At 44.7% G+C, this 24,556-nt stretch overlaps 1 protein-coding gene across 7 annotated transcripts in view; it reads right to left on the bottom strand.

The window, feature by feature from the left end:
- Positions 1–6,684: 6,684 nt before the first annotated feature.
- Positions 6,685–24,556, bottom strand: part of ZNF827 (zinc finger protein 827) — a 169,169-nt gene continuing 151,297 nt past the window's right edge. Inside the window, exons 11-16 of one of the 7 annotated variants that reach the window (XR_009354147.1) lie at positions 23,155–23,321; positions 14,711–14,902; positions 14,196–14,373; positions 12,454–12,520; positions 12,139–12,171; positions 10,604–10,678 (exon numbers count right to left, since the gene is read on the bottom strand). Coding sequence is in view for 6 of the 7 variants with exons in the window: in XM_059176093.1 (XP_059032076.1) it covers positions 9,859–10,678; positions 14,196–14,373; positions 14,711–14,902; positions 23,155–23,321 (1,357 nt within the window). In the remaining variant the exon portion in view is untranslated. Of the gene's footprint in view, positions 10,679–12,138; positions 12,172–12,453; positions 12,521–14,182; positions 14,374–14,710; positions 14,903–23,154; positions 23,322–24,556 lie in introns of all 7 variants that reach the window. The other 6 variants (XM_059176105.1, XM_059176123.1, XM_059176119.1 and 3 more) reach the window with 6 other exon arrangements.

The raw sequence follows: 24,556 nt of genomic DNA, 5'->3' as shown, positions 1-24,556 counted from the left end.
GGGAATACTAATGAGGGAGCAGTGGATTCTGGGTAATGTGAGGGGCTCATATTTAAAGACAGGATCTCGTGACACAAAGTCATGCATGCATACAATTTAGCCTTGCTCACAGGCAGACAGGCCAAATTGTAAAGTCCTTCATCAGCAGGAAATTATTATTCTGTCCATTTAGGAAGATACATGGTCTTTTTGTGTAACCAAGACTCCCACATAGTTAGCTCTTGTGGCCGCTAGGTCTATTGTCTGATGCCATAAAGAGATGGGACCTTGACTGATAGTGTGGTGATGACCCATTGCTGTGCCCATTTATTTAATTGTAAAGAAGATGGGCAGGGGGATATTCTGATTAATGGGATTTCTTTGACCCTTAATTATTCTTTTCATATGTTACTCTTTCATCAACCTGTATTTATTTTCAGCAACACAAAGGAAACATGAAAAAAAATTGTCTTTTAATAATGTGAATCCCAGAATAATAAAATTCATGGTCTTCCTTCTGGATGCTCTTACATAAATACATATCTTTTATGTTTATAACTTCATTACATATATATATATATATATATATATATATATATATATATATACTGTATGCCTTCTTTATATATATTTTCTATGTATCTATGTAACTATCCATTGGTCTATGCTTAGCCCAATCCTCCACTAGCAAAAGGACTGCTGGTTGTGGGTTAGAGATAGAAACAGAGATGACACATACCCTATTTCTACTTTCAATCAGCTGTTTTCCATGAGGACAGATACTTCCCTGTTGAGTGCCAGATGCCTGGAAGATATATGTACAAAAGACACGTGTATGAATACAACACCAGGCAAATCTAATGTAACCATTTGATTCCTCTTTGAGGTCTGGCTGCTGACCCCTTTGTTGGGTCCCCATTCAGGGTAAGTTGGTACCATTGAGAGATACCGGGATGCCTTTTGCTTGGGCTTGAGGCTGGCCTCAGAAAGCTGGGGGATGCCTCCTCTCTGGCCTCATTTGGGCTTTCCTGTGGCTTCCCCAGGTCAAGGAGTCTCTCTGAGGTGAGGGGCAGCCACTATGTCTATCATGTGACGTCCCCCTCATGGAGTCTTAGAAAAGCTCAGTTCCATCACAGAAATCAAAAAGCAAGGCCCCAAGGACAGACTCTGTCATATAGAGCCTTCACCTGCTTCTCCTGTACCACCTCTTCCATTCTGTACCATCATGACTGAACACTGTCCTTGGCTCTGGCCAACTCCAACCAGCAGGAAGAAGAGCTTTGAGCTAACTCAGTGGGTTGGATATACAGCCAACTTTAGTTTAGAGGCCAAAGTGATGGCAACATTCTTGCTCAATGTGATAATTTCATTGGATACCTATTGTTCCCCATCTCACAAACTCCCCTTCTTAAGCCAACTCATAGTAACCAGTTATGGTCAGGTATAATTGACAGCACCTGACCTTAGCTTCACCGGGTGCCCCTGAACCCTGAAGTATAAGGGCCTATTTAGCCAGAGCAGCTCCATCCCGACCCTGCCTCTGCCCACCCCCCCCCCCCCCCCCCACCTTCAGGGAACTTACTTAAAAACAAGTCCTGGAAACCAGTCCCAGGTAACAAAGCCCAAATACAAAGGGTGGGTCAGGTCAGGTGGAGATAACAGCCCAAATGCAGAGATGAGTCAGGTCACCTGGAGACATCCAATCAGTAAAGCATGCATACTGTCTCCCTAGCTACCAAGGAGTGTGGGTCCTGCCTTTTGGGTGCCAATTCTGACCAAGGTGATAGGCTAGTTCCAAAATCTACTAGGGTAAATTGTAATTCAATTGGTCACTTATGTGTGACCTAGCATGACTGTGCAGCTTTCTCTGTGTGTTACAATCTCATTCACCACCTGTGTGTGATCAGGCCCAACCACATGGCCTTTGCTCTATAAAAGTTAGTCTGTAAGGCAGGGAGGGGTCACCCTCTCTTTAAGAGGCATGGCTCCGGCCGGTTGGTTTGATTCTCTATGCTTGGCAGGAAATAAAGCTTTGCTTGACCTTTGCTTTGTGTCAGTCTCGCTCCTTTTGACCATGGACCCAACAGAAGTTCTGAACCATTGGCTTCTTTGTCACCTTTGTGGCTGCCCATGGGAATCTACTCAGCCATTCTAAATCATGGCCAAACCTGGAAGTGCAAGGCAGTTAACACTCTGGGGCTACTCTAACTCCTTCTTTCTTCTGTCCTTTGGGCTATCAATTCTGAGATACATTTACATAGCTTCTCATGAGAGTTTCTGGAGGGATTGCATCCCACTGGTGCACAGCAATGACCAGCTGGCCAAGACACCTGGCGTTGGCTTTCCCTTCATACTTGCTTCACTCTTTCTAGTGCCCCATTTTGTTCCTGGAATTGCTCCCCCAAATGATCTCAAAGTTCTCCTTTTTAGGGGGACCTAGAAAATAGATTGGTTGAGGGAGACTACTAATGCTGATCAAGCCCATTGCATTGAAAATATCATAACAGACATTCTGTTTGAAGTGGGACATAAGAGGACAGGGGCTTGTTGGTCCCTTGGTCTGTGGACCACTAATTTAATTTTAAAATTAAAATAGAAGCACACTGAAGCCAAGTGATGGCATCCCCTATCTAGAAATCTTTAAGATCAGAAACACACTGATCATTCTGGGGTGGTTTGGGTGGAACTCTACATTCAGGCCAGAGGATGGCTAGATAAATTTCCCTGGTCCTAGACCAGTGTTTGCTCTTGCCTTTAAATGCCTGCTGATGGGGATAGGTCAGATTTTTCCCTCCGCCTCTATAAACACATGGAGCCTTTCTACCCAATGGAAGTCCCTGGGAGCTTTCATAATGTGTTTAGAGTTTGGGGGCTGAGAGTTTCTTGGTTCTTGTTGTTGTTGTTTGTTTTTGTTTTGAGAGAGAGAGAGAGAGGCAGAGGGAGAGGAGGAGAGAGAGAATCTCAAGCAGGCTTCATGCCTAGCATGGAGCCCAGTGTGGGCTCCATCACACAACCCCGAGATCATGACCTGAGCTGAGATCAAGAGTTGGATACTTCACCCACTGAGCCACCCAGGTGCCCAAGGGGCTGAGAGTCTTTTTAAACAAATGGCAGAGTAAGCATTCTTAGTATATTCTTTCATTGCATTAAAACTAAAATATCTTTCTACTTGCCATAAGCGACTATTTGCTGTTTTACAGAAAACATTTGAAACATTGTGCCAGAGAGCTCAGCCATCAGTCTTGCTGGTCGTGGGGAGGAGGCGGGAAGCGACCAGTGGGCAGGAGGAGGAGGCGACCTTAGAGGAATGCAGGCCAACACTTTCCCTCCCCATCTGGTTACCTCTAACTCATCTAACCAGATCAAGTAGCCATAGTTTGGTAAAATATGTTGAAGCCACCCTCCAGATGACTGCAGGCGATCCGAGCATGATGACTTAGTGTTTAATCAGACCTCCCAAACTCTGAAGTGGGCAGAAAAATATTTTTAGCCATTTTTTTTCCCCCCTGCATTGAGTCTGTTGTGGTTTGAAAATGTTGAGATGTCGTTTTGGCCATAACTGCCTTGCAAGGATTCTGCTTTGTGACCGCCTTTGTTTCTAGGGGCTGATTTTTGCTTGCTCAGAATGACAGGATCATCGTTCATTATATGTTATCTGTTGGCGGGCGGAAGGGGTCTTACAGATCATTTAGTTGAACCTATGGCTTTTGAAGCAGGCCTCCAACTCAGGTGAGCTGATTCCAGGGCAATGGAGCTCAGGGCTGGGAGAGACATCTGTAACACAGATTGTCTTGAACTAACTAGGCTAGAAAACCACTGTTAGGGAGCGGTACAGGGGAAAGGAAGTCTGAAGTGTGAGTTGAGGTGGACTCTGCCCTGGGTCGATAATTCTATTGAAAACTAAGAATTAACGAGTATTTAGCCTAACTCTTTTTTTTTTTTTTTTTAAAGATTTTATTTATTTCTTTGGCAGAGACAGATCACAAGTAGGCAGAGAGGTAGGCAGAGGTGGAAGCAGGCTCCCTGCCGAGCAGAAAGCCTGATGCGGGGCTCCATCCCAGGACCCTAAGATCATGACCCAGACCAAGGCAGAGGCTTTAACCCACTGAGCCACCCAGGCGCCCCTATCCTAACTCTTATCAAAACAGAATTTCAGGGGTGCCTGGGTGGCTCAGTGGGTTAAAGCCTCTGCCTTCGGCTCAGGTGGTGATCCCAGGGTCCTGGGATCGAGCCCCACGTGGCTTTCTGCTCTGCGGGGAGCCTGCTTCCTCCCCCCTCTCTCTCTGCCTGCCTCTCTGCCTACTTGTGATTTTTTTCTGTCAAATAAATAAAATCTTTTAAAAAAAAAAACCCACAGAATTTCAAAGGAATACAGCAGTTGACTGTCTTTTTCCCTTTTGCAGCAGCGACCATGGTGAGCACCGTTTGCATTTCCTGTTTTACAGACCCAGCTATCAAGAAAGAATTATGAATAGGAGCCCTGCTACCTCATAAACTGATAACCTGAGGCCCTTCTGACCCCAGACAGGGGAAGAATGGGCCCCTCAGGCCCCACAGTCACCACACTTTGTCCCAGGGTCTGCTTTAAGGATACCTGCTTTGTTAGTTAATGGTACTTATTTGCACAATAAACCTCATTTTGTGTAGGACTTTTCTGTGTTGAGACAGTGGTATAAGTAAGAATGTTGGTTGGGATCTCTGGAATATTTGTGGTTGACGGCCCTTTAGAACGGAGTCCAAATCCCCAAGGGCATTCTTTTATCCTGTGATTTCGCTTACAGGTTCTAAGGCACCCCTGGGAAGGATTCCAGTCTTCTGCAAGCACGATGTGGTCACCCAGCTGCTATCCCCTTTCTTCCCTCCCACCCCTTTTGTATGCCCAAGCTCCTTTTGGGTCTCCTCCCTCTTTGAAGACTGACAGCCCTGGGGAGCCTTGAGTTATGTTTCAGCAGCTAATGAGATATGCCTTCTTCAAATCGCTCACAAGCCCCACATCACCTTCGGCAGGCAGGAGTTCTAATATGGGGCTTCTGTGGGTGAGGAGGTGCCTATGCTCACCAAACCCTGATATTTCTCCCCATGCCCCTGTCTGTGACCAGGACTGGGCCTCAGTTAAATCCTCAGGGAGTTCTTAGTGGCCAAGAAAAGGAGCCAATCAGCCGTAGACACACTATAGAAAAAATGGCCTTGAGTCTTAACTTTAAGTATCCTTTTTTTTTTTTTTTAAGATTTTATTTATTTATTTGACAGACAGAGATCACAAGTAGGCAGAGAGGCAGACAGAGGGAGAGGAAGCAGTCTCCCTGCTGAGCAGAGGAGCTCTATCCCAGGACCCTGGGATTATGACATGAGCTGAAGGCAGAGGCTTTAACCCACTGAGCCACCCAGGCGCCCCAACTTCAAGTATCTTAATCTAACATGACAGTAGGAAGAAGTTAAATTAAGGTTAAGTTCAAGTCGGGGCCACATGACTGGCTGGGAGCCTCCCCCGTGCACCTGCTGCAATGTAGGTAAGCAGAGAGATTAGTGGCCACGGTCTGGTCCATCATGGATGGATCTCATCCCAAGTCACTCCTCAGTCACCGGAAGCCCATTAGCGGGAGACCATTATGAAACTGACGATTTCATTTTCTTTGTATTTCTGGCTTTTCTCAATCACAGGGTGATTGAGATGTGATGTAGGTGTGGAGTCAAAGAAAAAGCAGTATGTGTGCAAAATGAAAAGACACTTCAGCCTGTAGTGCTAGCAGAAGGCAAGGAAATCTGATTTATTTTAGAATTTTCAGTAAATATCAGCCACCCCCAAACAAAACTGGTATTGAATCAACTTGATTCAATCACCTAAAAATAGCTATTGGATGAAAACGTGAAGGGGAAAATAGTGTCTGATTAGTGACTGGTCGTTTTCAAAGTGACTTTTCCTACATCATGTCATTTTATGAAAAGTAAATTTGATCTTTTTCAGTGTTAGAGTGAAGCAGTTCATAATTTCTTACAAGGAGCAAAGGACATTATAAGCATGGAAGCTGTGAACTAGATAGAACATTCTCTTTTGCCGCTTTATATTTTTTATCAACCATCGCAGATTCATAGGGAAGATCTCTAAGGAACCAAACTTTAAAATGGATTAAAAAAAAAAAAAAACTTAGTGTGCTTGTCATCTTTTGTTTTGGCCTCAGTTTCTTTCTCTGGTACCTTCCTTTGAATGGCAAATCATTACTTGCATTTGGATAGATCATTATTTAGCTTGCAAAACAGACCATTTCCCCCCTCATTAAAATCTCATAGTTGCCAAACTTCATTAGGATAAATGGAATTATTCATCTGTTTCCCCCCCCACCCTGCCCTTTGGCTGTGGGGTCAGTAAAATGATGTTAAGCAGGAGAGGGGAAGGCTGGTGAACACTTCAACATGTCACTAATTTCAGGAAGAAGCTGGTCTACAACTGTACTGAATGATGGATACACCCTCAGCCTTAATGGCTATTAATGACTTACATAATGACAGTTTGTATTATAACCATGGTTGTTCAAAACTTGCATTTTGCAATGGCTATAACTAGTAGTGGACATTTCCTAAAAATAAGCTGAGAAGTTAAAATGGGAACAAAGCAAGGCAAATAAAACCCTTAGACTTAACAAGTAGTCAAGGATGGCAACCAGGGGCGGGGGGTGGGGCGGGGAGGAAAAAAAAGAAACAAAAGAGTATAGCCAACCTTTTTTTTTGTTTTAATTAGAGTATATTATACTTCCAAACTGGATACACTAGAAATTGGCAATGCAACATAAGATGCAAAGAAATATACCAGTTACTGTCAAAATGACCCTGTACAGCCTTGTAATGCAAAAAGCTTTATACAATACAAATTTTCAGTAATGTACACAAACCTTGACAGTATGATCATCTGAACATAATATGAGGAGTTAAAAAAAGGATAGAAGCAAGAAAGTGCTGAGAACTCTAACTGCAGTACTATATGGACAGATAAGCTAGCTTCCATTGAAGAATGCATAGTGAAAACAGAATTGAAGTTAGTTGGCAGGTGAATTTCTCAAAGATGTTAGTGTTTTACACGGAAAGGATATCTATGGAATAATCCTTCCCTGAGTATCGAACTGCAAACCAAATTCGGGGGTATATATTATCTCGGTGGAGTCTGAAAAAATGCTGTAGATTTTTTCTTTATTAATAACAATAATAATAATATAAAAAGTCAAACAAACTCCAAACACACCTTTTCTCACTCAGAAAACTTTTATAATTTACCAGAAAGATTGATGACTCTTTCCAAAGTGCTAAAAAAGTTGCCCAATTACATTAAGCATAACTAAGTCATTCAAATACAAGTTCAGTGGCAAGCAGTGAAATGCATGGCATTTGAGCAGTAAACATCTCCTTCCGACACCCCTCTTGCTCTTGCAAGTTTCAGCCGAGGACCTCCTATTGCACACGTGGCATGCTGTAAAACCTGCAGTCCTAACTGTCAGGGCCACCCTTTCAGGTTTTTAACCTGCTGGTGCTTCCGTGCGATTCGCCTGTTCTGCCAGCCTCCGTGGGATCCCTGTGGCCCTCTTCTGTCATCACTGAACTTGTAATTTTGAAAGCACATTATTAGCCAAGTGGCACATTCTCCATTATATGGGGATAAAGACAGGACTTTTTAAAAAACCAACCCACCCATATGCCCAGTATTCTTGGAGTGTATTGTCCGTAACTGTCTATAGTGTCTTTTACCGAGACATTGACATGGCGAGGTTGAACGACGCTTCTAACGTAGCCAAGAGCAAATGTCTCTGCCGGAGGATGACCGAGGGTTCGGGAGCTTCCGGCCCTAGCTGGCTCAGCCTCCCTGCCCCTGGGGACATCTCCTTAGTGTAAACAGGTTTGCCAGGGCTGGAGGACTGGCAAAGGGAAGTGTAGCACACCTGCTAGGTCTGGGGGAAGAAGGGTGGGTATGGGGGTGAGGGAGCCCATGGTATGGACCGACGGTACAGTCTTCTGGCTTCCTGTAGAACTGTACCAAGTTCAAGGGGGCTTTCAGTGAAGCAGACTGACTAGAGGAAGAAAATTAGGGATGCTTTTATTTTCCCCTGGTGAAACAGATGAAAAGAAAAATCCCAACTCTAGGATAACACATGATGGAAAACAGCAACGCAGTAAGAAAGCATTCCTCTTGTACACCAGTTCTTCAACAGATAAATAATATATAAACTTTTATATTCCAAACTTTCCATTCTTATACAGAGCACATGTCTTCCTGCCCTTTCAGCCTGTTTCATGCTGGAAATTGTTTTCTTACAAATACAAGCAATTAAGATATTCGGCCCAAGATGACTTTTCCTTTTCTTTTGAAATCACCCATTACATTTTTAAGATTCGCAAAGGGCTAGGCAACCAAATCCACATCTGCTTCTTGCTGCAATAAAGTGCTGCACGTAAGTTGCCATTTTAATGACCACAAAATAAAAGCTTTAAATAAGTATAAAGTTAGCCTCCTAGCAGGTTATAGCTACCAGGCGTTAATAACGTGGAATACAGAATTATTAATAACATGGAGAATACCGCTATAGCTAGACGATCTGCAAACACAAGGGAAACTTCTCAGCGGCATGAGTTGAACCGTAGGACTAAACAGCACCTTTTTGTTGGGTCTTTATATGTTAAAGAGGTTGTGACAAAATTTTCAAACATACAGTCTACTCATTCCATAGAAAAGGTACATTTTTCTTCCTTTTATTTTACTTTTTTTTGCAGATGAGAAACAAAAACTAGTGCAAGACCAAAGCACTGTGCAAAACTGCTGTTTCCTTTTTTTTTTTTTTTTTTTTTTAGTCTGAGCATTTATACCCAGAATTTATCCAAACCCCTTTAATCTCCTTGGCTGGATTTATCAACCATAAAATTTTTCACTCATACAATTCTTTTCCTGCAAATGAATGGTAACCACTGAATTAATACATCATATATATATATATATATATATATATATATATATGTATATATATATATATAATCTGCCCTTAAAAAAATGATGCACTGTGTGTGTGCACCATACACATTGTATATGTATGGAAACACACACACACACACACACACAAAACACACTTAAGTTTTGTGATATTGGCTGCAGTGCTGCGAGAAATTTCTTGTGGAGTGGACTCTCGATTCTCGCATCTTCATAACCGAAAAGATCTGAGCACGAGGTCTCTGGCACCCGGTCGGAAATCTCCAGCAGCACTGTGAGTGTCTACCAGTCCTTCATCGACTCAAGCACCAGGCCCTACCACTCTGTAGCCATAAAATAGAGAGGGAAAGTTGATGAAGGAGCTCAGGGAGAGACTGTACGGATGAACAACCTGGGAGGGAAAAGAATGTTCATCGCTGTTAAAGAAGCCAGTACGAAGAAATGTGTGACAGAAATGGCATGGCACACGACACGCGGCTTTCTCTTTCGGAATCCACAACACCCACACACCCCATTCACCCAACAGAAAAACCAAATGCACCAGTGCATAAGCGTACAAGTGCTGATTGCTATTAAGGACACTCTCTTTAGGGCTTAACAAGACAAAATTCCTCTCAGAGCAAAGTACGGAGAAGGGCCGAGAGTGGGAGTGGGGAGCTGGGGAGGCATGCCTCTGAAGGTAGAAGTATGCAGTAGGTCACCTCTCTGAAGATTGGATAAAGCAGCTTTCAGGTCAATGCAATAGGGTATCCACACAGAGCCAATCCTCTATTCCTTACTAAAGATATACAGTACACGTGGTTCAGACCCAGGGGCCTGTAGGTTTTGCAGCAACATACACCTGCTGGGGTTGTGTTTAAGTTTTGTGGGTTTTGTTTTTGTCTCTTTGTTTTTGGTACAGAACACGGCTGCCCTCAGACAGTCTCAGCTCGTTCTCGCAGTCCGAGATAGGCGAGGAAGGAGTGTTTGGGTGAGGGGATGCTGGGAGGCGCAGTCTGAGGTCGGGGAGGGTGGAATGTGAGATCCAAGTGGTTCTTGGGGTACAACATTGTCAAGGGAATGAGATGGGCAAAATCCGAGTTCCGGTACTTGTCAAAGCGCAAAGGGGAGCCGTTGAAGGCCAAAGCCTTGAGTGCCAGGTTGGGCTCGGAGCTGCTACCGTGCGCGGCCGACAGGGCCACGGTCTGCAGAGCCTGGGAGGCGGACATGACCGACAGGGGAGACAGGAGATTCCGGGGGCTCCCGACTACGAGCAGCGGGGCCCCGGGGCCGGCTGGTTCCTTGGGGGCGGGGCCCAGGCCCTTCTTGTCCTCCTCGGGACAGTCCCCACTCTGGTGCTTCTTGACGTGGCGGCTGAAGACGAAGGGGTGTGTGGTCTTGAACAGGCACTCTTCGCAGCTGAAGGTCTGGCGGGGGGCGTGCTTCAGCTTCTTGTGCAGGTTGAGATTGTCCTTGCGCTTGCAGCTGTAGCTGCACTGGTCACAGTGGAAGGGCCGCTCCCCGGTGTGCACGCGCACGTGCTCGATGAGCTTGTTGGCGGTCTTGGACAGGTAGCCGCACTGGTCGCACTTGTAGTGGTTGCCCAGGCGGTGCTCCCGGGTGTGCGTCTCCAGCTCCAGCTGGTTGGCCTTCACCGTCTGGCAGATCCGGCACTTGTACTCCATCTTGTAGTGGGTCTTGAGGTGGCACTCCATGGCAGCGGGGCGGTTGGTGGAATAAATGCAGAATGGGCACCTGCCGGGCGGAGGGGGGAAGCAATGACAGGAAGGGTCAGCCGGACAGGCTCGGCGGCGGCCCCGCTTCTACCCTCCTCACCAGCCTCCCCTCACCGTCCTCTCCCCCGCCCCCTCCAAACTCAGAAGGCCTCGCCTGCCCCTGCCCAGCCCTGCCGCCTTTCCGGGGGGTTTAAGAGGACCCTCTTGGCTCTCTCTGCCCACAGAGCCGTGCCCACTAAGGAGCAGCTCCGGCAACGTACGCTCGACCTACTGTGGGGGTCTCCTGGCTGGATGAGTGAGCCCCAGCCCACAGGAAGGGGAGCAGAGAAAGGGGGAGGAATAAGTAAGCGCTTGCTCCCCTCCGTCCTCCCCACCCATTCCCCTCGGAGCCCTCCCCGCTCCCCCCCAAGACACAGCAGAGGTCTAAACCTCATGACCTCCCCTCTAGATGGGAGCAACACAAAGAATCGACTTTTCATGCACCACACCAAGCACACGCAGAAAGGCTAAGAGTTTTGAAGAACAGCTTATAGGGGGAGAGCTACCTCCAGCAAACAGAAAGTTGTAGGGGTCAGAATCGTGCTTATTAAAGGGTGGTTAGGTTGAGAAGGCCTGTGTGTGTCTCTCTGTGTGAATGTGTGTGTGTGTGTGTGTACATAGATCTGTACTCCTAAATCCTATCTCCTACAGCCCTGGTTCTCCATCAGGAGAGGCAGATGAGGACCAGCACGGGGCTCGGGAGAGGGAGGCCCACCCACCAGCCAATCACTAAGGAGGGTTAAAGAGGGAGGGAGGCAACTGCTATCTGGAACATTATTCCATCATGGAGATAATAGTAATACAACTGGATCATATATTCTCAGTGGGCAGGACCATATCTTATATTTCTTCTGCGTTCTCGGCAGTGCTTAATAGGCACTGATTCATTACTGGATTGGTCTCTATACAGAATTTTGGCAGATTCTGGTCCCAGCTCCGTCACCTCTATTGGGCCATAGCTGGATATGCCCTGGCACAAAGCCCGGGCCTCTCCGAGGCTTGGTTTCTCCATCCTATACAGGGAGGCTATGCCACCCCCCAGCCTCCTGGCTGTCCAGAGGGGCTAGGAGGAGCAGTGAGGGCATGTTTGCAAATTCTGCTGAGCTTCTCTTTTGGAAGCTGCAAAGCTCAAGTTGGTGGTTGAAATGATAGCTGTAGCGTGTTTGCTCTCTTTCCCAAAAGAATGCAAATGCAAAAGTGGCTGCCTTGGCTCCTGCCTGGCACCTGCAGGGCAGGGCCCAGGAGTGACTTGTCCTCTGAGGGTTTGGAGAGGTGTTCAACAGAGCCCAACACAACCAAGTGCGCCGTGCACTGCTCCTCAGCGCCAAGCTCGCCATTAGCCTTTGCACCTCAGCTCACAGAAGAGTGCACACGAGAGAAATATAAAGCCCATTCCCAGGTCAGGTGCACACACAACCCCTACGCCAAGCTGGGCCTTACCTAGAGGAGTCTGAAACTCACCACTGTCCTGAGCTACGGCAAAAGAAAAATAATAGTATAATCTTATTTGATCTGCATTATGAACAGGATATAGAGTACAAGCAGTTCCATCACAGAAAAGCAATTTAGACATCGGCAGTCTGTTTCATTTTAAGAACATTTCTGTGACCCACAGCTCAATCTTTCTTTCGCTGCTCAGGCAAAGTGCTAAGGGTTTTCCGTGCTCCCAATATTTATCGTAAAGACACTCTCTCAGGCAAATTAATTCTCTGATATGGCAAAGGGAAAACAAAACGAAACAAAACAAAGACTCACTGTATAGCCAGAAGGCATTATCAATTTTTTCAAAGTATTCTTCTACTTGGTCATCCTAGAACATAAACTATTACACAGGGGACCGTTAGCACCACACCGGAAGTGTCTGGACCGGCAAAAAAGCGTCAGCATTCACTGTGCATTCTCCCCAATGGGTTGGAGGCTTGGAACTCCGTAGGTCCCCAAGGCAAGGCTAACTGACAAAGCCACAACTGGCAGGGGGCGCCGCAGAGTTAATGGGTGTGACTGGGCTACTGGGAAGGGCAACGAGCGCTAGTCCAACCACAGAACTACATGGTTTCTTTCATTCTTTCTTTTGTTAAAAATAAGAGTATACAAGTATTTAGAAAGGGACAGTGGGAACAAACCAAATCCAATTCCCAAATAAGCTCTCGCTGGGCATTTCCCATTTCTTGGTTGTCTTGAATTATAATCTCCCCTCCCCCATCCCTGCCATCATCCCCTCCCCCTCCCACTTAAGTACCCCAAGAGTGAAACAAAATGGAATTTGACAGTAGGTGCTGCTCCCTGACTCCTCTGTTTGGGAAAGTTTTTGAGGAGGGTGCCTCTGACCAGGCAGGAGCCTGCAGAAGGGTCAACCCTGGACTGCCCCCAACACTTGACCCCCAGGCTCCTTTTGGATCTCTCCATCCCTCGCCCATTCAGGAGAGTCATGCCAACCTCTCTGGCAATATGTGAGTTTCAAAGATAAAAAATGTTTAAAAACAAGAGGGCTTTTTTTTCTTGTGTTAAGTAAAATATAAATTTTCATTCTTTTAATGACATGATTATTTCAGCTAAACATGAATAATTATGCCTTGAAACTTGTGTGTCTTCCTGTGCTCAACGACATATGCCTCTTTCTCTGCTAGATCCTAAGTGCCTTGTGAGCAGGGGCTGATTTCAGAATCACCCGGAAGATTAAACTCTAGTAGTGCTAGGACATACATTTCCTGAGGGTAGATATGATGTATTATTCCTCGTTTGCCCTTCAGCGCCTGTTATCAAGCCAGACACACCGTGCGTTTGGTAAGAACTGACGGGTTTCACTTCAGACCAGAGGGCTTCTTGCAAATACTGGTTAATGATGATGCTTGTTGTCTAGGTCTTTTGGGATCTGTGAGTAACGTGTGACTGGAAATGTCAGATCTCATGAAGGCTAGCCAGGGAGATCCCAATCGCAGGTCCTGGGAAGGAATAAGGCATGTGTGCAGGAAGACCTGAGGCACGTGATTTCTGCCTGAAAAACACTGCCTCCTGCCTGTTCAAAAAGGCAAGGATCCGATATTTGGGGGTGGGGTGCGGATGAGTTGTTGTGACGCTGGTTTAAAAGGCACATGGAAAATCATCTAAAAAAATAGAGACAGTGATGGCCGTGAGAGTGTAATGATTTACACTCGGGGACACTGACCCCCAAGTCCATACACTCCAGTCGGAACCAAACTCAAGCAGTGGAGGATGAGTCTAGCCCGGCGGGCTGAGCTGCTCCAACATGACGCTGGCTCGCCAGGAATCCTGGAAAATTTGTGAAATGGATTCTCCTGCTGCGTCTGCTGACCCCTTGGGGAATAGGTCTGGTTCATATCCGGCTAAAGGTAGCAGAGGAGGTGCCTGACTGACTAGCCCAATGCCAAGCTCTCCCTCTCCATGACCCCAAAACCTTCAGGGCAGGGGGTGGGGTAGGGTTGGGGAAGGGTGTTTAATAACAACACAGTAAAAGGTTCTGTACTTGCTTTCCTTACTTGAGCCCACCGGTGGGGACAGTGTGGCATTTCTTATGCTCCAGCAGCTGTTCAGGTGTCTTCATGAACTTGTGGCACACGTCACACTCAAACATCCGGGTGATGAGGTGTATCTGCAGATGGCGCTCAAACATGTTCTTCGTCTTGCAGACAAAGTTGCAAAAAACGCATTCGAACCCTGAAAGGATGGGAGCTGGGTGTACTGGTGCACGGGGCAGAAGGATGGGAGGGGGCGGGAGGGGGGACAGACAGCCCCCTATTTCTCCTCTTCCCCAGCTATACCCTCTCAGGCATTGTTCCTTGCATCTCTGTGGCAAAAGGAGTTAAATGCACAGCTCCAGAATCCATGTCACACGACCCATCTAGCCACCCCATATTTGGATGCAGATAAGCCATAAGACTACAAATTTTAGGTGATGATAGCATTATACTGTTTCCAGGCCTACTGTCTGTGTTCCAATATCACTCCCCTCCAGGGCTTATTTTCAAGCAGGCCAACGCACCGTCTCCCTTACCTTTCTCTGGCTTTTCCTCACTATTCACTGAGGGCTGGCTCCCAGGTACAACAGAGATGACCAGCAGGTTGTTCCCATTCTTGTTTTTCTGAGAGCTGTCTGAATCATCTTTGCTGTTGGCTGAATCACTCAGAGCTGACAGGGAGGAGGAAGAGGGGCTGTTTGATTCACTGGGGGTCTTCCGGTCTTCTCCTGAAAAAACAAACAGACAAACAAACAAACAAAAAAACCCAAAAAACCCAGGTCTGTTATTTAGGAGATGATAACCCTTGAATAAGAGCAATTAGGAGTGGGGTTGGGGTCTCGTGGCTACATCATCACTCAGAGAACACAGGGTGAGGTTCCTAGCTCTCGAGGGGCACCTACTGGGATCCAAGGTCCCCATCATCTATGTTGATGACACTTAGTGGTTCTTGGGAACTCTGTCATGCTTTAAACACAGTATCTCATTTTCTCTTCTCAAAAATCCAGTGAGACACAACTATGATCACTCCTGTTTTACAGATGAGGGAAGGGAGGCACCGTCAGGGTAACCTGGCCTAAGTCACATGCTAGTAAGTGGTGGAGCAGAGATTTCAGTTGGTCCGACTCCAGGATCCATGCTCTTCATGGACTGCGCTCTCCCTCAAAATCAGGAGTAAACCAGTCCTTAAAATCCAGTGTCAGGAGACTAATGCTTCCACTCAAGATGAAGTGTTAGAGACTGGGTTTAACATTGCTACTGAAACAAACAAAACCAGACAAAATGTATCAAACAATTGTTGTTGTTATTGTTGTTTTTTCACCCAAATTAGTTTTTACGGCATTGGACATCAGGCACTGAAGAGTGATCCCTGGGACATAAGAGAGAAGAGAGGTGGCTCACTTTCTGCCTTGAGAGTTTACTTTTCTGGCTGCAGTGCAGGAGTGGGGAACTGCCCATCAGATTCACTGAGTTGAGGAGATAGTGCTAAGGGTCTGGGGAGGTCAACATGGCTGGACTTGGCAGGGCGGGTGCCAGAGTGGGGAGATCAGTAGAGAGGAAGAAATCAAAGACCTGCAGGGGGTCCCCCATGAGTTTTCAGCAGAGTAGGGATCAGAACACATGTGTGAGAAAACCCCCCCAAGGCTGGAGGGAAAAAAGCCACGTGAAAGGCTTAGAAAACACTGTTGCTTCCACTACACAGATTAGAAAGACTCACAATTCCCAGGGCATAGGGTAGGAAACTAAAGATCTCTTAGAAGTTGGTAATGATCACTCCTAGTTGGACCACTGCTCCAGACCGGCCAGACAAGTCACAAAAACAAAACCCAAAGGAGTCAAATTTCCAAGTAATTAACTGCATCCTAAAATAAAGGTCAAGAATTTTTATGGGAATATAAAATATCCAGCACCCAACAAGGCTAATCACAATGTCTGACATCCAAAGATTAGCAGACATGCCAAGAAACAAGAAAACACAACCTAAAATGGGGAGAATGATTAACCAGTCAAAACTGACCCAGAACTCACACAGTTGTTAGAATTTGCAGATAAGGACACAATGTTATTATAACTATAGTCCATATACCGAAAAAGTTAAATAGAGACATGAAAGCTATAAAAAAGATCCCGATCAAATTTCTAGAGATGAAATTTACAACACCTGAGATGAAAAATACACTGGTTGGGATTCCCAGCAATTTAGACAGGGCAGAAAAACAGTGAACCTTGAAGGTAATAGTAATAGAAATTATTTGCAGTGAAACCGAGGGAAAAAAGAATCATAAAAATGAAAAGAGCATCAGTGGATTGTGGGATGTCTTCAAGTAGCTTACTATGGAGTCCCTGATAGGGTGGGAAGGGCAGGAAAATCTGAAAAGGCCAAAACCTTTCCAAACTGGGGAAAACCATAAACCCACAGATCCAAGAGGCGAAATGAACCCCATGCACAAGAAACATGAAGAAATCTATACCAAGGGATATCATAATCCAATTGCTCAAAACCAGTGATGGGTATTAAGGAGGGCACATATTGCATGGAGCACTGGGTGTTACATGCAATGAATCATGGAACACTACATCAGAAACTAATAATGTACTGTATGGCGACTAACATAACAGGATTAAAAAAAAATAAAGTTAGTTGCAATGTAGGAAAAAAAAAAGTGATAAAAAATTCCCTAAAGGCAGCCTGAGGAAAAAGGATACATTCTGTCTAGAGGAATAAAAATAAGGATGACAGCAGATTTCTCACTGGAAACAATTGCAAGTGAGAAGTAGTGGAGCGCCCTCTTCAACGTGCTGAAAGGAACAGCTGTCAATCTGAGATCTCATACTTTGTGAACATGTCTTTCAAAAACGAAGCTTCCCTCCCCACCCAAAAAGTGGAAAGAATTCATTGCCAGCAGACTAGAGTTATAAAAAGGGTTAAAAGAAATTCTTGAGGCAGAAGGAAAATGACAGCAAATGTAAAAGTGGATCTACACAAAAGAATGAAGAGTCCTGGAAATGGCAAGTCTGTGGATCAATACCTGAGTTTTCTTATTTAAATCTCCTTAAAAGAGAATCAAAGTAATTCGTTAAAAAGGCATAATGTCACATAGGGTTTACATAAATAAGTAAATATATGACAGTGATAGCAGAAAGGCTAGGAGAGGAGACAGGGAAGTATGCTATCAGGAGGCTCTTACACTACCCATGAAATGGAAGAATATTACTTGAATGTGTGTGTCCTCTAATAAATTGAGATGTACCTTATGCGCCACAAATAGCTGGAGGGTTCTACATTGTTCATGGTTTGGGAGACTTGATATTCTTAAGATGTCAATTCTCCCCAAATGAAATGGAAGCAACCCCATTGTTTAAGGTTAGGGTAGGAAATATGGGGAGACTGTGCAGCAGCTCCCTTCAAATAAGTCAATTAAGTAATCAAATGATTCTAAACTCTAGAAATGAAATGTTCTTTATCAGGAGATTAAAAAAAAAGTCATATATTATATACAGGCATAAAAAAGTCCAGAAATAAACAAAGCTGCATGGTGGTGACAGGTAGTGTGTGAAATTATCAGCAGTATGTTTGTTTTCTTTTATTTGGTTTTCAGAATTTTCTAGAGTGACCATAAATTACCTTGTCCAATTTAAAAAAGTTTTTAAAAAGAGGAAGGAAAAAATATTTACCCTCTTACAATGTTTCCAAGTCTTGCTCCTGGCAGAACTACACTTATGTGCTGGGAAGACAACGCTCTACTTCAGTTTACAATTTTTAAAAACCTCACTCCTAACAGAACTGAACTAGGTTCCTGGAAAGACACTATGTGACCTCACTCACTGACCCACAAGGAGGGAGGGAATATGCCTTTAAAGCAGAGACACACCCCTCTCCCCCTTTGGTACAAGGATGCTAGTGAAAGCTAGCCCCATCATTGCCAGTCTCTTATCTAAATATTTAACCAGGTTAGTCACATTTTGCAGACAAACAGAGTATGCTCAGTAGGGGCTCTGAGTCTACTGCTTCACCAAATCCATCCTCTAAGGTGGGTCTCATCCATAGACTCTTGCAAGTGATTATTTTAAATAAGTTTTGAGTTAAAACCTGTAATTTTAATTACCATCTTTAACAATAGCTTCCAGTGCCCTCAGGCTTAAGGGAGAGCTGGGGAGAGCTGCCTAAATTAATCAATGTATAAATATGCAGGTGCCACCGCAGCCACTCTGAGATTCGGTGGGAGAAAAAAGCCCAGTCTGCTCCTGTTGTAATCCCTACCCCACACCGCCTCCTCTGCTCTCAATCCTCATCTCCTTTTGCTCTGTAGGGAGGGAGCCAGGGTGCCCTTGTCAACTCAGTCTAGGGTTCACTGTAATACAAGAGGTCATTCCCTTTCAGCAGCACAAAGATTCTTGGTGAAGGACATCTGTGCACAGGTAATGCAACCTCATACATCAGGACAGCCAGCTCAAGAGAACTTGAAAAATACCCAAATATTTCATAATCGAAAATGGCAAAAAATGATAAATTGAGACCATAAAAATTACCAGTTGTCTTGCTGCCTCAGTATAAATACTGTTACATTTTTTTTTAGAAGTAAGCATATCTATTTTAAAATTGTTGCCATTAATTGCATTGTAGTTAAGAATAAGGACTTCAGATCCAGAATACCTGAGTTTGTGTGTGTATTTTTTTTTTTAAGATTTTATTTATTTGAGAGAGAGAGGCAGTGAGCAAGAGAGCACAAGTGTGTGTGGGGGGGTTTGCTGAGAGAGGGAGAAGCGGACTCCCCATGAGCCCAACTCGGGGCTCGATCTCAGGACCCTGGGATTGTGACCTGAGCTGAAGGCAGATGCTTAACCGACTGAACCACCCAGGTACCCCCAGAATACCTGAGTTTGAATGCCACTTCAAAGTATCATTTAATGGCTGAATGACTTAAGACAAGGGATTTAATTTAGTGCCTGGGTGTAATATCAGCAGCCTCATATGTTTGTTATGGGGGTTTTTATATATAAAGCATCAAGCACAATGCCTGGCTCATTGCAAGCATTATAGAATACATTATTATTATTATTATTATAAAATATAACACAAAATATTTATAAATAAAAACAATCATTGACATTTTGTATTCTCCCATGCTGTTTTATATATGAGGCACATAGTTGGCTCTCAGAAAATTTATGAAAATAACTCTGAATTAATGATTTTAAATGACAGTATTAGGGGTGCCTGGGTGGTTCAGTAGGTTATGCATCTGACTCTTGGTTTCAGCTAGTTCATAATCTCAGCCTCAAATCAGGTTCCCCTCTCAGTGGGGAGTCTGCTTCCCTACCTCTCCCACTGTCCCTCTTCCTGCTCCTGCATACATGTTCCTTCTCTCTCTTTCAAATAAATAAATCTTTAAAAAAATACATCACATCCATGGGGTAGACTTATCCTCCACTACCTAAATATTTCCTTAAAATTAAATTTTAAGTGAAAATTAGTATTTCAGGGCACCTGGGTGGCACAGTTGGTTGAGTGACTGACTCTTGATTTCAGCTCAGGTCATGGTCTCAGGATGGTGGGATCCAGCCCTGAGCCAGGCTCTGTGCTCAGCAGGGAGTCTGCTTCAGGATTTTCTCTCCCTCAGCCCCTCCCTGTGCTTATTTGCACAAGCACTCACTCTTAAATACACGATTCTTAAAAAAAGAAAGTCACAAATCATATATAACTTAAAAAAAAAAACAAACTAATATTCCATTGGTTGACTTTTTCCCCCTATGGCTAGACTCCCAGAAGAAGGATTACTGAATTACAGGCATTTTCAAGCCTCTTGGTCTATACTACTTAAGTAGTTTTCAAAAGTTCTCCCACTCTGTAGGGTCATGGCCATAAAAATATCAGCAGCATCCAATGACTGTGGGTAATGCTGTAAAAAACACTCTTTTTTTAAAAAAATTTTTTTTGTAAAACACACTCCTACTGCAATCGGTGAAATGTAAGATACTCTTGAGCTTTAATCTGATAACTAGAGAGGTCGAATATTTTTCCTTATGTCGAGTGGTTAGCTTTTATTTCTTTTATTGTGCACTGTTTATATCCTTTGTAAATTCTTCACTTAGACACCTAAAGGGTTTCTTTTCAGTTTATATGAATTTTCTATGCAGTAAATATATCAGCCTTTGTCATTTTCACAAACACATTTTTCAGACTGGTTTTTTGGTTTTGTTTTCCTTCTCTTTTCCTTTTCTTTTGCAGATAGAAGAAGATAGTCTTATGCATCAAATCTCTTGATTCTTTTCTTTTGCCATTTCTCGAATCACTTAAGCTTTCACAAATCCTCCTCGCTCTGGAAGTTTGATAAACATTCTATTTTCTTCAAGCTTTTCTAGGGCTGATTTGTTAAGGGGGATTATGTAAGCTGTCTGATATTTATTTTGGTGTCAATGTGAGGTAAAGAACTGATGGGTGTATTTTCCAAACAGCTATTCAGGTTCCTCAATGCTGTTATTGCAACATTTAAACATAGCAGCGAAATTTGCATTGAGGACGTGGGAGCACCAGAGGGAATATCTTCCCCTTGCTGATGTCCTCTGCAGACACAAGAAGCCAGGGAGTGGGAGGGAGAGGGTAAGGAGGGGTCACTGGGAAGAAACTACCTAAACGGAGGGCAGTTCCTCAGACACCCACTCAGCGCACTGCTCACAAGTGTGCCTTGGGTAAGAGTAGCCAGGAAGGAATATAGAAAGTCCATGGGTTCTGTGGGAGACAACACTCATCCTGTGGACCCCGACTTCACGTCTAGCACAAGAAGGCACTGCAGATTTCCTATGGCACTGAAATCAAAGTGCCCATTCCTATGACAGGTGAATCACATCAGAGAACAGGGTCCACAGAATCAGAGAATCTTCTGCCTGTTGGGCACCTTCTGCATATTCAAAAAGTCAAGGAATGGATGAAGGCCCAGGGGAGTTACATGAGTTTCCACATTTGCAAAGCTATTTATGGTAACATGGAGTCCAGAACTAAGATCTAGAATTCAAAGTGTGTTTCCCTCCATCCCAAGTAACTTCTTCCATATAGAGTAGATTATATACCTAAGTCAGTAGACTCTCAGGGTTCAGTAAGGAACATGTTGGAATAATTTTCTTGCTTAGCACACACAGATGTGTGTAAATGTGCTTCCACATGAATGGATATTCACCAGATAAACATTTACTCCCAACTATACATGGCTCAGGCACTGGTCCAGGTGCTCCAAAGACAATGGCAACTTAGATAAGCTTCTTATTCTCAGGGATATATAGTATAATATGTATCACATAGCATATATACTGCTGTATATCATAATTTTGTAATTATACAGCTTATTAATTAACAGATTTAGATCAACATATCTTGGGTCAAATTCAAACACTTCAGACCAGCAGCAACATGCAAGAAGGCACTGCAGATTTCCTACGGCACTGAAATCAAAGTGCCCATTCCTATGACAGGTGAATCACATCAGAGAACAGGGTCCACAGAATCAGAGAATCTTCTGCCTCTTGGGCACCTTCTGCATATTCAAACACCCACTGTTTGAAGACCATTAGCTTCTAAAAGGGGTCCTTTGGCCAAATCTGGCCTCCTGTTTTTGTAAATAAAGTTTTATTGGAACACTGCCGGGCGCACTTTTTTGTGTATTGTTTACATTACATTCAAGTTCCAATTCATTCCAATGAAGGTAGTGACAGAAACCGTATGGACTGAAAGCCTAGAATTTTCATTATCTGGCCTTTACAGAAAAAAAAAAAGGAAAAAAAGACAAACTCTATTAGTTTCTCTGGCTAAAAAAAAAAAGCCTATAAAAAAAGGTTATAACCTTATTCCCTAATAGCAGCAGTGTTAAAGGCTTCTACTGTATTAAAAAAGCAATTTCTTTAATGCATTTCACTCTTGCTGTCTGTGCTAACAAATGGGAATATTCTTCCTAGGTAGACAAGGAGCCCCACCACCTCAGAGGGAACAAGATCTCTGTGTTCCCTGTGGCCCTGAGTGTGTTTGCACTGGTTACTTGTGAATGTGAAGTTTCCATCGATGACAATTAAGTGATTCTAAATCCAACTGCTTTCCAGCCACTATGGTTTCTACGGTTTCCTTGAAGTGGGGCGGTGGTAGAGGGGCTATGGCCTGGGGAAAAGGTTCTTGACTGGGCTTAGGCATACTTGGGATGGAGAGGCTTAGAAGAATGGGAGAGTCACAGAAAAGAGGAAAAAAAAAAGATATCAGAAAATCCAGTGGAAATGGAAGAGAGGTTGGCCTTTCCCTTCATTAGCCACTCCAGAAATGCTGAATTTAGTTTGTCTTTGACCTGGGTTTCCCAGCTCACCGGCTGCCCACAGAGCTAATGCGGTTAGAGCCAGATAACCGACTGTAAAAATGGCACCTTCTCACCCAGCATAAGGGCTCTCTGTAGACCTCCAAGTCATAGCTGCTCAACGTATAACAAAAGCAAGCTTTTATTGCTATTGGCACCACGGAGCCAAGGCGGCTGGTTAATGCACGCAGAACTCCTTCTGGGCTGAGCACGTGGTCAGCACAACTATCTGGGAAACTCCCCTTCCCCAAATCCTTCAAGTACCAATGACGTGAGGGGCTGACCCAACCCCTAGGGCTGGCAGTTAGGAACATCAACTTGTAATCTGTAAGCACCACCAAATGGGAGAAGTGGAGCGGGGAGTGGAGAGGCTCCTCCTCATTCTCACTTAACGACTCCACCCTGGTGTCGTCTGTAGCCTTCACTTGTGAGAGGATAATTGCATGGTGAAGTGACAGTGTCAACATCGTGAAAAGGAACATGCTAACCAGAATAGCTAGAGCCTTAAATGAGGCGAACCCTGGGCAAGTCCTTCCCTCAGAGGAATGAGAGGTCGTGTTGCCTGGCGAGGAGGACACGCCTGCCAGGTGGGAAAGCACTCTGGGGTGGTTGGGAGGATGGAGGAGAGAGAGACCGACAGCGATGGTCACCTGTGTGCTTGGTGCCAATGTGAGCCTTGATCTCTGCTTCCTCCATAGTGACAAAGTCACAGGCCGTGCAGCAGATGGAAAACATCCATTGCTCCTTGTCCACGTGGAGTGACATGTGGCTGACAAACTGGACATTGAGCTCGGTCTCAAATCCACACACGTGACAACTATATGAGGGGACGACAAAAAAGAAAAAAAAACGGAGAGAGAAGAGTGATGCTCTGCGGTCCACTCAGAAAACCAAACTCTTATACACATGTATTCTCTCCCACCAAAAGGTTTTGCATTAGAAAATTCTTCGGGGGGCACCTGGGTGGCTCAGTGGGTTAAGCCTCTGCCTTTGGCTCAGGTCATGATCTCAGGGTCCTGGGATTGAGCCCCACATTGGGCTCTCTGCTCAGCAGGGAGCCTGTTTCCCTCTGTCTCACTGCCTGCTTCTCTGTCTACTTGTGATTTCTGTTTGTCAAATAAATAAAATAAAAATCTTAAAAAAAAGAAAAGAAAAGAAAAGAAAAAATTCTTCGGCTTTCGGGATGCCTCTGCAGTGGTCACCGCGCCAAACGGATTAAGTGCCGGCATAAGGCCACAATTCCATCCATGCCATAACGATGCTAAATCATCATAAAGTTAATTAAAAATTACAGATTCCAGATGCCACACCTCACCTTACAGATTCCTTTGGGCAAACAGATGTGGGGCAGCTTTGCCAAGGTATGAGTGGTGCTGGCACACTGGTGAGTTCGGGGCACCCAGCACACCCAGTGAGCTTCTCTCTGGCTCTGGAAACCCTCCGTGGAGCCATTGAAGGCACACAGGGGTCCTCGGATGGCACCACAGACAGGACCAAGTCTGGTCTGGGACAGTTCCTGATAGAAGCCACCCATCCATGGAGACATTTCTCGCAAAAGCAAGTTTCCACCAATCTGTGCAGTCTGCCCCTTGGGCAAGATGCTGACCCTGGGAATTTTATGGCAACCAAATCAAATATGGATTCATGGTTGAATGTGGAAGGGAAACACAAAATTCCAGGTACTGAAAACAGTAAGCCCAAGGGAAAATATGCAATGCTTTCAGGGCGATTTCCCCAGTTTTCAGATTTATTTTTCCTACTCTTTTTCTCCGTAGGACAATTCTCAGGTAGCAGCAAGGTGCTCTTACAAAGGTGGAAACTTCCCAGCTGCACAAACCAAAAAGCTAATAACCCCCGGACCCCTGTCGCTCTCCAGAGCTCCACCCGAGAGAGCCACCTCCAAGACCATTTCCCTTTCAATTAATTCTACGAGGGCCACCCAGGCCAAGAGAGGAGTCAGCACAGCTTCTGGATTCAGTCTAAGCAAAGCCAACGTTAAAACGAATGTTCGCACCATGACTGAGAAGAGGCATCTCATCACACATGCCCTAG

This window comes from Mustela lutreola, chromosome 1 (assembly GCF_030435805.1).
Source record: "Mustela lutreola isolate mMusLut2 chromosome 1, mMusLut2.pri, whole genome shotgun sequence".
NCBI lineage: Eukaryota > Metazoa > Chordata > Mammalia > Carnivora > Mustelidae > Mustela > Mustela lutreola.
Note: the sequence above shows the minus strand (reverse complement) of the source record. Positions and strands in the feature narration are given on the sequence as shown.